We start from the raw sequence: 12467 nt of genomic DNA, 5'->3' as shown, positions 1-12467 counted from the left end.
AGAAATATTTTTAACTCGTTGAGTTGATCTGAAGGGAGAAATAAGTTCATGTAGCACTGTTTCAACTCTGCAGACTGTTTATTTCCTTGGGGCAGGCATAACAGTGCAGAATACCATGCGGGCCATCCAGGTAGAGGCTTGCAGCATTGAGTTCCCCTGGAAAATTGAAGCAAGTATGCATAGCGCCACTAAAAGCGGTGCTACACAAAAATTTCTCCCCAGAATGCGCTGCCTGAAAGAGTGGTGGAAGCAAATTCACTCGTAACTTTCAAAAGGAAATAGGAAATATACTTGAAAAGAAAAGATTTATATAGCTATTGGAAAAGAACTGGGAAATGGGACTATGTGGATAGTTCTTTCAAAGTGCCAACAAAGGAATGATGAGCTGAATGGCGGCCTCCTGTGCTCTGTGACTCCATATAGAGGTGTCTGGAGGCAGCTGAGTGGTGATGACTGCAACAATGATTACTTGGTGATGAATGGATGAAATTTTCCAAACACATCATCTTTGCCACCTTCATTTGGCCTGCCTCAGATAGGAACTGAGTGGAATAGAACATGTCATCCAACAATCAATGCTATTGCACTACTTGTTAATGGGAATATTGAGCAAAAGTAAACCATTTTGATTATCCAGACAACAGCAAAGCACTAGCATTTTTCATAGTACACAAAATATTTCTTCTTGGCTCTCCAGAATGGAGTGTGTGGACACTAAGTAGTAATAGGAATTCTAATTCAAAGGCATGTTTGCAAAGCTAAGTTTTGATGAGATTCTTTAAAAATGGGAAAATAGAAAGGTGATGAGTGAGTGTTGGAGGGTAGGGTTGAGGTGGCCTTTTCTACTAACCCAGCACTAATTGCAAACTATGTTAACATAATAAAGAGCCACCATAAGTATGTGCACTGAAAATTGTATGGTGTGCAACTTTCTCACTTTTCCAATCCCAAATGAATAATTCTCACCCAAAATGCAACTTTCTGATGCAATTTACAAACATATACTGATAAAAATGATTCAGCTAAGTGTTTAATTTTTGAAAATTAAGCTGCTAAATTTCAAAATCGCCTTTACTATATCAAAAATATCCCACATTACTGTTCAGGGTTTTACCCTATTTAGACCACACTTGGAGTACTGTGAGCAGTTCTGGATACCATGCTTTAGGAAGCATATATTGGTCTTGGAGAAAGTGCAGTGTATATTTACCAGAATGCTACCTGGACTCCAGGGTTAAATTCCAAGGCGACAGTACACAAATTGGATTGTATTCCCTGGAATTTAGAACGTTTAGGGTGATTTGTTTGAAGCTTTCAAGATGTAAAGGGAACGGGCAGGGTAGATACGCAACCTATTTTCTGCTACCTGAGGAGTGTGGGACTAGGGGCTTAGTCTAAAAAAAAATTAAGCCAGGCTTTCAGGAGTGAAATTAGGAAATCCCTTTTGTTGCAGTAAATTAGCAGTTTGCTTGACCAAAACTAATTTTAAATCTGAGATTGGCTGACAAAAATTTATCAATGATATTAAGGGATATGGAGTTATCGCGCATGCTCTCATTGATTAGTGAAACAGGCTTGAGGGGCTAAATGACCTACTCCTGTCCCTAGGATGTCCCCTAAGCAGGAGAAAAAAAGAAAGACTTGCATAGTGCTTTTTACAACTAACGTCTCAAAGTGCCTTATAGCCAATAAGTCCTTCTGAAGCGTAGTCACTGTTATTATGTAGGAAATGCTGCAGCCAATTTTGCGCACAGCATATTCCCACAAACAGAAATGTGGTAATAACATGATATTCTGGTTTTTTTTAATGTTAATGTGGGAAAATATTAGCCAGAATACTGGGTATAACTCCTCTGCTTTTCTTTGAAATAGTGCCATGGGATCTTTTGCATCTACCAGAGCAGGCAAATGAGGCCTCGGTTTAGTGTCTCACCCAAAAGACGGCACCTCTGACATTGGCATTGCAGCACACCTTAAGAACTGCACTGGAGTGTCAGCCTTGGTTTTTGTGCACAGGTCCTGGAGGGGAATTGGGCCCAGAACCTTCTGACTCAGGTGAGAGTGCTACCAACTGAGCCACAGTGAACAGCAGTTGGAAGAGAGCAATTGTTGAAGATGATTGACAGTAGAACCAAAGTAGGAGGTTTTAAAGATGGTTTTGAGGAATGTTTAAATTCAGAGAGGTTTGTGGAGAGAGTTCAGGTATGGAAGCAAGATCATTGTCATACTGTTGCCAATAAATAGTGGAGCATAAGATGGGGGAAACACACAAGTCCAGAATAAGTTGAATGAAGGGGATGAGCAGGGATGTTATGGAAATTGGGGTTAGACTTTGATGAACAACCTGTGTATGTGTGAATTTGCAACATGGGAATCTCTGTTCCAAATGCTAAATTCAATATTTTAATGAGGTTTAATTTCCCTTACTGATTTAGAAAAAATGGTGTGAAAACTTCTATGGAGAACAGGCCATTAAACCTTTGAGCTGACTGTTGAAATCTCACTTTTCAGTGAGTATTTATAATTGCAGAATAATTAAATTGTCTCTAAGTTGCTTCTGGAACAGGTCCAAGTTAATTGCACTAAGTTCAGTATAGATTGAAAAATGTAAATCTGACATGTTTTAAGTGGTTGTCGCTGAACTTGTCTAATGTATTAGGTCCAATAAACTAGGGTAAAAAGTCACACTGCAGCCTATACTCTTCCATTCATCAACTCAAACAGCTCTTGACCAGTTGTAGAGCTATAATTACCTTAGTGTTCTACATCTCAAATCAGTTTAAGTATAAGTCTCACTCGCCCATCATTACAATTTGCCCTGTAAAGTGTTGTTACTACAATTTAGGTAATGCCACTTAAGTTGTTTTACTTTGCAATTTCCTGTTTTGATTTTCTTCCTGATGTGATAACACATGGTTCATATGCACAAGTAAGCATCCAATTCCACAATCGTTGAACCTACACAAATATTTAAAGTAGTCCATCATAGCCAATTTTGACTTGTACTCTAACGTAAAGTGCTGTTTCTGGATCCCACGCTAATAAAACTACCTCTGTTTTCCTACAAAATTCTATAGGTCCTTGGTGAAGAAGTTGCAATTGTGTAAATTGCCAAGCAGGCTGTGTACAGGAGATGATAAATGTCTATTTGTAAAATAACTCATGCAAGTAATTTCAGAATTATTTTCATGACAGCACTTGTAAATGCCACCAGTACTCTGCAGAAATATTTTCAAATCTTTTATTTCATAGAAAAATACAGATGAATAATTATGTGAGAAAGCATTAGTGGATGTGAAACTGTACAATTTAACCAGAGCCGTATTAGGTTGGTAGGTATACAAGTTAGAGTGATGTTGACTGAGTTATACATATCAAAAAAATGCTGGCTGTGAAAGCTACAGATCCCTGGCAACTTGGTCTCTATAGAAGAGGAGAAGGATTTGGAGAAGGGAAGTACTGCCCCATCCCTATCTTGGAACTAATCCAAGAATTTGGTGATAAAATGCCAGTATTGAAATAACATTTTGCTGCCTTACTAGTCTCCTTCCAGAGCACTGACATAACCGGAGTAGCTAGGAGAGGAGACTAGAACTGCTGGCTCTCCAGGGGTAACTAAATTGATGTTTCAAAGTGAGTTTTTTTTCTTTCTAAATGCTAAAAGGTGATCACCTCTGAACTGAAAATCTTTTATCTTCCTTAATTCTGGATTTTTTTCCTGCCCCTTTAAAATGGGATAGATAATAGGTAGCTGATTCTGGATGATGAAATTGACACTTGGTGACCATTTTTAGCCAGTGGATTTCTTTTTAACTCCTTCAAAAGGGAGAAAGTGTTGAAAAATGTGTGGGGGAAATATGTTAGCCCTAAAATGTACAACTCCTATATCATAAATCTCAAATTACGTCATCCTGTGGCAATGTGACAATGGTGCCCAGTTCTTCCTTGCTCTTTCCAAGCACAGTAGGTTCCTGCACACCTTTAATAAATACTGTGCCCTTTTAAAGTTGAGACTGGTTTTTAAACAAAGATTATGTATGCCATATTACTGCTGATTATACTATTCCCAAAATTAAATTGTATGTAGGAGTTTCTTCCATGAAAATTGTAGCTCTTCTACCAATGAAAAGTAGCTCTCAATAGCCATGCATTTGATGTTTAATAGAAGGAATTACTTTTGTTTCCCAGTTCTTATTCACTTAGGTGACACAAATAATTTGATTTGCTAATGTTCCACTTTTCACCTCTCCTTTCTAGTCTCAAGCAGCAGTAGATGGCCGCAGTGACGTTCCCCTGAAAGAAGACGAATATATAATTAATGAGAATACTGGTAAGTACAAAGTATCGAACAAGATGAGCCATTTATCTCTACTCATTCTATTGGGATGTGAATGCTTTGCCCTGCCTCCAGCCTCCTAATTTTGATTTAATTCAAGAGATGCAAACAGCAATAGGGTAAAATTAAAGGGAGAGGAAACTGAAATATTTCCAAGTTCTGAAGGTCATTTAAAAATTCCAATATATCTGTCTAATATTAGTGAGCTCTGCTCAGCTACGTTTTAAAAGTGAAACATTTCGATCCCAACAGCCCTTCCAATATAATTCTCCAGACTAATAGCTCCCTTTCTCTGTAGCTAGATATTTTGTGCAGTTCAAATCCAATTTACTGTTTCAAAAGTAAACGGATTCACAATATCCCAATCTCGAGGTGCAGTGGGACCTGCTCTGTTATTACATGGAGTTCACAGCCCAGAGCAACAGGCATAGTGTGATGCATAACTTCAGTTTTTGGCCACTGTGCTTTGCCCAACTGACTGTTTTCCATTTTATACAAATGTGTTCCATTGATTTATCTGAAATTGATAATGAGAAAGAATCAGTTTAGGCCCCACACTGGAGAACTGGAACCATGGGGCTGCAGAATTCCCATTGCAACTTGACCATTTGGTTAACTAACTTGAATTTGCCCTCTGCATAAATTCTTTCAATAGTTAATGTGTTGCAATTAATATTCTGATAACATCATTGATTGATGAAGTTTGACACCTGCCTTAAGAACCTAGGCACCAGAAACGACAATGGCAATCACAGCCCTGTCGACCCTGCAAAGTCCTCGTTATTAACATCTGGGGGCTAGTGCCAAAATTGGGAGAGCTGTCTCACAGACTACTCCAGCAAAAGCCTGACATAGTCATCCTCACAAAATCATACCTTACAGATAATGTCCCAGACTCCACCATCACCATCCCTGAGTATGTCCTGTCCCAGTGGCAGGACAGAATCAGCAGAGGTGGCAGCACAGTGGTATACAGTCAGGAGGGAGTCGCCCTGGGAGTCCTCAACATAGACTCCAGACCCCATGAAGCCTCATGGCATCAGGTCAAGAATGGGCAAGGAAACCTCCTGCTGATTACCATGTACCGCCTTCCCTGAGCTGACGAATCAGTGCTCCTCCATGTTGAACATCACTTGGAGGAAGCACTGAGGGTGGCAAGGGCACAGAATGTTCTCTGGGTGGGAGACTTCAAAGTCCATCACCAATGGTGGCTCGGTAGCACCACTACTGACTGAGCTGGCTGAGTCCTAAATGACATAGCTGCTAGACTGGATTTGCCGCAGGTGGTGTGGGAACCAACAAGAGGGAAAAACATACTTGACCTCACCCTCACCAACCTGCCTGCCGCAGATGCATCAGTCCATGACAGTATTGGTAGGAGTGACCACCGCACAGTCATTGTGGAGACGAAGTCCCATCTTCACATTGAGGATACCCTCCATCGTGTTGTGTGGCACTACCACCATGCTAAATAGGGTAGATCTTGAGCAGATCTAGCAACTCAAGATTGGGCAACCATGAGGTGCTGTGGGCCATCAGCAGCAGAATTGTACTCGAACACAATCTGTAACCTCATGGCCTGGCATATCCCCCACTCTACCATTACCATCAAGCCATGGGATCAACCCTGGTTTAATGAAGAGTGCAGGAGGGTATGCCAGGAGCAGCACCAGGCATACCTAAAATAAAAAAGGTATCAACCTGATGAAACTTTAAAACAGGACTACTTGCATGCCAAACAGGATAAGCAGCAAGTGATAGAGCTAAGCGATCCCAGAACCAACGGATCAGATCCAAGATCTGCAGTCCTGCCACATCCAGTCGTGAATGGTGGTGGACAGTTAAACAACTCACTGGAGGAGGAGGCTCCACAAATATCCCCATCCTCAATGATGGAGGAGCCCAGCACAGCAATGCAAAAGGTAAGGCTTAAGCATTCGCAACAATCTTAAGGCAGAAGTGCCAAATGGATGATCCATTTCTGTCTCTTCCGGAGGTCCTCAGCATCACTAATGCCAGTTTTCAGCCAATTTGATTCACTCCACGTGATATCAAGAAACGACTGAAGGCACTGGATACTCCAAAGGCTATGGGCCCTGACAACATTCCGACAATCGTAGTGAAGGGGTTGTGCTCCAGAACTTGCCACACCCCTAGCCAAGCTGTTCCAGTACAGCTGCAACATTGGCATCTATCCGGCTGCGTGGAAAATTGCCCAAATATGTCCTGTACACAAAAGCTGGACAAATCCAACCTGGCCAATTACCGTCCCATCAGTCTACTCTCCATCAGTAAAGTAATGGAAGGGGGTCAACAACAATGCTATCAAGCGGCACTTGCTTAGCAATAACCTGCTCACTGATGCCCAGTTTGGGTTCCGCCAGTGCCACTCAGCTCCTGACCTCATTACAGCCTTGGTTCAAACATGTACAAAAGAGCTGAACTCCCGAGGTGAGGTGAAAGTGACTGCCCTTGACAGCAAGGCAGCATTTGACCAAGTGTGGCATCAAGGAGCCCCAGCAAAACTGGAGTCAGTGGGAATCGGGCAAAACTCTCCGCTGGTTGGAGTCATACCTAGCACAAAGGAAGATGATTGTGATTGTTGGAGGTCAGTCATCTCAGCTCCAGGACATCACTGCAGAAGTTCCTCAGGGTAGGGTCCTTGGCCCAATCACCTTCAGCTGCATCATCAATGACCGACCTTCCGTCATAAGGTCGGAAGTGGGGATGTTTGCTGATTGCTCAACGTTCAGCGACTCCTCAGATACTGAAGCAGTCCATGTCCAAATGCAGCAAGACCTGGACAATATCCAGGCTTGGGCTGACAAGTGGTAAGTAACATTTGCACCACACAAGTGTCATGCAATTACCATTTCCAACAAGAGAGAATCCAGCCACCGGCACTTGATGTTCAATGGCGTTACCATCACTGAATCCCCCACTTTCAACATCCTTGGGGTTGCCACTGACCAGAAACTGACCTGGACTAGCCATATAAACACCGTGGCTACAAGAGCAGGTCAGAGGCTAGGAATCGTGTGATGAGTAACTCACCACCTGGCTCCCCAAAGCCTGTCCACCATCTACAAGGCACAAATCAGGAGTGTGATGGAATACTCCCCACTTGCCTGGATGAGTGCACCTCCTGCAACACTGAAGAAGTTGGACACCGTCCAGGACAGTGCAGTCCGCTTGGTTGGCACCGCATCCACAAACATTCACTCCCTCCACCACCAACACACAGTAGCAGCAGTGTGAACCATCTACAAGATGCACTGCAGAAATTCACCAAGGCTCCTTAGACAGCACCTTCCAAACCCACGACCACAACCACCTAGAAGGACAAGGGCAGCAGATACATGGGAACACCACCTGGAAGCTCCCCTCCAAGTCACTCACCATCCTGACTTGGAAATATATGGCCATTCCTTCTCTGTCGCTGGGTCAAAATCCTGGAACTCCCTTCCTAACAGCACTGTGGGTGTACCTACACCACATGGACTGCAGTGATTCAAGAAAGCAGCTCACCACCATCTCCTCAAGGGCAACTTGGGATGGGCAATAAATGCTGGCCTAGCCAGCGAAGCCCACATCCCGTGAATGAATTTTAAAAATTAAAACACAGGAACAGTCGGCATAGACCATTCAGCTCCTTGAGCGTCCTTTGCCATTCATTTAGATCATAAATGATTTGATTGTGGCCTTAACTCCACTTCACTGCCTCCACTCCCTTGTAGATAAAAATCTGTCTAACTCAGCCTTCAATATGTTCGATGACCAGCCTCCGCTACTCTCTGGAGTAGAGAATTCCAAAGATGAGCAACTCTGAGAGAAGAAATTCTTCCTCATCTCCATCTTAAATAGGAGACCCATTATTTTTAAACTGTGTCACTTAGTTCCAGACTCCCCTACAAAGAGCAACATTCTCGCAGCAACTAAACTGTTAAGCCCAGTCGGTACTTTCTATGTTTCAATAAGATCACCTCTTACTCTTCTAAACTCCAGTGTAGTAAACTTTTATGTAGCACTTATCAAATGCCTTTTGGAAATCCAAAAACACTGGTTCCCCTTTATCCACCTTACTTGTTACATCCTCAAAGAACTCTAATAAGTTTTTCAAACATGATTTCCCTTTCATAAAACCATGTTGACTCTGCTTGATTGTATTTTGATTTTCTAAATGTCCTGCTACTACCTTAATAATGGAATCCAGCATTTTTTTAATGACAGATTTTAGGCTAACTGGCTTATCGTTTTCTGTCTCCCTCCTTTCTTGAATAGAGTTGTTTCAATTGCAATAGAGTTCTCAACTTGACAGTAGTGATGCAGTCTAACCTGCAGGGCAATGAGTCATTGGTTTGTGCTTAAACATCTTTTCTTGTTACAGTGACCCACAAGGTTGGATCATTCAGATCAGAGCTGTCCAAGCTTCTAATCGTTGCCCGCACACGCCATGATGAACTGTGATTTGGATGACTTGTTTTTGTAATGATTGAAAAATGTTGAAATATTTTAGAAAAATTTTATTCTTGGCTGCATAGGTCAGCTAATGGGAGCATTTTAAACCCCTCCCTTAACTCCTCCTCAGTATCCTTCCTTTTTCAGCTTCCTTTTTCAAATGAAGCAGCAGGACAATCACCACTTTAAAGGAATCTCATTTGGCATCATGGGTGAACTTTTGGGTAGGACAGACATTCTTGCTCTTTTTTTTCACACAAAGATTAAGCTGGAGGTCCTGGTCAACAAGGCACCTCACTTAGCTGCCTAACTGGGAAGAGCCATTAAAACATCCTTGGAGGTCAGAAAACTTCTAGTACTTTACAGGTGTTGACCTACCCAAGTAATCCATACTGTTAAAATTACCATTGGTACCTCACTTAAATCTGATTAAATATCAGATTTGTAAATCGTGCATTTAAAAATTATGTCCTCCTTTCCGATACTGAGACTTTTGTTTGCATTAGTCGCAGTGTATTCGATCAGTTAGCATACACTGGGAGCTTTTTGACTGTGATAGCAGAACTACATTTTTTTTTGAAACACCAAAAATATGAACCTTGTATCTGTACTTATCAGAATGAACCTTGACCTGTATAAGATGTCATTACTAAAATAATTTTTGTATGCAAAGGTTTTTCAGCAAATTGTTTAATAAACATGGGTGTTAATTTATAGAGCTTATCTATGTAGTGCTTTCGATAGTGAGGTGCAAACAAATTTTTATGTATTATTGGATTTCCTCCATAATCAGAGGTAATAGAGATTATGTTTTGGGACCACATATGCCTTTATGTCCTACGATTAATTGCAAGTACTGTGATACAAACCTGATGTACCATCTAAGTTAACCTTGTTTTTACTTTACACATGATCCATTGTTTTTCTTTTATATCCCAGAGCTCTGTTACAAAGGGAAATAAATTCTGATGTCAGCTCATTTGTATCTCAATTCATGAGTGACTGCTTGAATTTTATTTGCAATTTTATATTATATCTCTGCAATAGTGATCACAACATAAGGTTTGAGATAAAGATTGAGAAGGACCTAAGTAAAGCAATGTCCAAAGTAATAAATTGATTTTTTAAAAAACTTTTTAAAGGAGATGAGAATGGAACTCTGGAAAGTAAACTGGAAAAATTTACTGAAAAACAATTAAATGCAACAGTGGGAAACATTTCAAGCGGTGATTGAGTCCAGGAGAAATATATCTCACTAAAAGCAAAAACTAGGCAGTAATGGCACACCATGGATAAATAAAGGCAAAATTGAAACATAAAAAATATACACGAAGTACATAGACAGCAAAGGAAAATATAAGCAAAGGGAATATGAAAGATTAAGAAAGAAGTCAAAGACAGCTAGGAAGGCAAAGAGAAACTACAAAATTATCAAGAGATATGAAAAGAAACAAAGCATTCTACAGACAAGTAAATAACTTAAGGGTAGGGTCACTAAAGGAGACATACAGTAAACCCAGATAATGACAGCCAAATGACATATTAAATGATTATTTTGCCTTGATATTTACAAAGGAGACTAAGACATGACAATTTATATTTTCTGATTTCTTAAGTTAAAAAGGGGAGAGATATTTGATAAACTAATCAGATTTAGAGAGGATGAAAGTCCTAGTCTGGATAGATAGCATTTGTACATGTTAGGAAATTGATAGCAGAGGCACTACATATATAACAAATGCATTAGAAGAGGAAACACTGACAGAGGTCTGGCAGACAGCCAATAATTCAGATATTTTAAAAGGGACAGAAGAATTGAAGGGAACTATAGACCACTTAGTTAAATGTCAGTGGTAAGAAAGATAATAGAATCACGACTCAGATGTGATAGAAAAACACCTAGAAACCAAAAATACAATAGCCTGAACTTCAAAATTATGCTTGACCAATCTTACTGAATTATTTGAAGAAGTAACAAAGGGTAAATAAGAGTAATGTACTATATACAATTTCATGTTATATATTTACATTTCCAAAAGGCCTCCAATAGGGTACTGCATAGAAGATGCATGACCAAGGTTCAGTACTTGGAGTTGGCAAGTAGCAGAACGGATAGCAAGCTGGCTACAAAATAGAAGACAAAGTAGGGGTGATGTAGTCAGTCTGTGCTCGATAAAGGTCGGTGTTAGGGCCACTGTTGTTCACCCTAAACAATGCGGACTCTAATCTGAAGTACAATTTCAAATTTGCAGGCCACACCAAATTGATAGATGCAGTTAAACTTGCAGGATGGGTGTGTAATTAGAGAGCAAGCCTCTGTAGGTAAGTGAGGTCATGCATTTTGGTAGGAAAAATTATAGACGTACTCAATGGAAACTAAGTCTAAATGGGTTAGAGAAACGGGATACAAATGCAAAAATTACAAAAAGTAGTATCACAGGTTATTATGGCCATTAAAAAGAACAAACATAACTGGGTTAATTTCTACAGGGATAGAATTGAAAAACAGAGAAATTGTTAAACTTATATAAAACCTTAGTTGGACGTCACTTAGAGAACTGAAAAGTTATTTGCACTAAGTACGGTAGCAGGTGGGTAAAACAACGTTTTACCTGCTGGCTGCAATGGTGGCTTCTCACGCTGTATTGTCCCAAACCCACCACATTAATTATGCATTCCCGGGATACATGCTGTTTTGATGACGGGCAGGATCCGATTTGCCTGCCCACGCCTTCACCTCGCCGCTGCTTCACGCCAGGCACCACATTTAAAGTACAGCTGCGCTCAGTGCTTCCAGCCCAGGACTGCAACAAAGAAGACATGGCCCTGAAAAGCAAGAAGGATGCAGCCCTTGAGCACCAATTGGATGCTGTGGAGGCCTGCTGTGATGTCCTCTTCCCCCCCACTTGTCTGGCTGCAGGAGGGGTAGCAACATTACCACTCTGGCTTGGTAGGTGATAGCAGTGGTAATCACTGCCATTGCTGCACAGAAGAGGTTGGCCATCCAGTGCAGGTAGAGGATAAATTATCTGTGCAGACAGGGCATGGCAACCATCTCATCGCTCTAAACTCACACGCAAGCCCATCACATTCACTGGCATCTCACTCTCTGCCAGCTCAAGGGATATCACCAACAATTCTCTCATAAATCTGCACATGACCATCTGGCCTCATCTCCTTTGGAGGTTGCCTCCTCAGCCCTCACCATCTTGAGGCCACTTGCACAGATCAACTGTGCCCCCCACACACACCCTGGGATACCCTCCTCCAGTACAGCCCTCGTCCTACAGCCTCTTCCCTTGCCTGAGGCCACTTCTCCCCCTTCCCCAAACAAGCCATAGCCCTGCAACCATTGAAAAGCCACCCACATATGGCTGATCTGGTAGGTATAGACCTGCCGGTGAGCCCCCTAAAAGTGATGTGGTGCCATCTGTGAAGCTTGGCGCTGATGACTGAGAGTGCTGACCGAAGCAAGGTAAGCAAACAAACTTTGAAGTCTCTAGCAAAGTGCAGCCCGCCAAGTGTACGCCTTACATATGCAGTTGCGAAACATGTTGGCGTGTTTTCCCGCCGATGTGGTAGACGATCCAGCAGCGGGGAGGGGAGGTATGACTCCAGTGGGCTGGTCTTATAATAATATGCTGATGTATTACAATGAGGTTCCTGATGTCCG

General features: G+C 41.5%; 1 protein-coding gene across 1 annotated transcript in view; it reads left to right on the top strand.

The window, feature by feature from the left end:
- The window catches only part of mydgf (myeloid-derived growth factor), a 78341-nt gene extending 68556 nt beyond the window's left edge, over positions 1 to 9785 (top strand). The window contains exons 5-6 of the mRNA XM_078555712.1: positions 4258 to 4330; positions 8724 to 9785. Coding sequence (XP_078411838.1) covers positions 4258 to 4330; positions 8724 to 8803 — 153 coding nt within the window. The 3' untranslated portion in view covers positions 8804 to 9785. The remainder of the gene's footprint in view (positions 1 to 4257; positions 4331 to 8723) is intronic.
- The last annotated feature ends 2682 nt before the right edge of the window (positions 9786 to 12467 follow it).

The sequence above is a fragment of the Cetorhinus maximus genome, chromosome 13, assembly GCF_964194155.1.
Source record: "Cetorhinus maximus chromosome 13, sCetMax3.hap1.1, whole genome shotgun sequence".
Taxonomy (NCBI): domain Eukaryota; kingdom Metazoa; phylum Chordata; class Chondrichthyes; order Lamniformes; family Cetorhinidae; genus Cetorhinus; species Cetorhinus maximus.
This window is presented reverse-complemented; position numbering and strand designations above follow the sequence as displayed.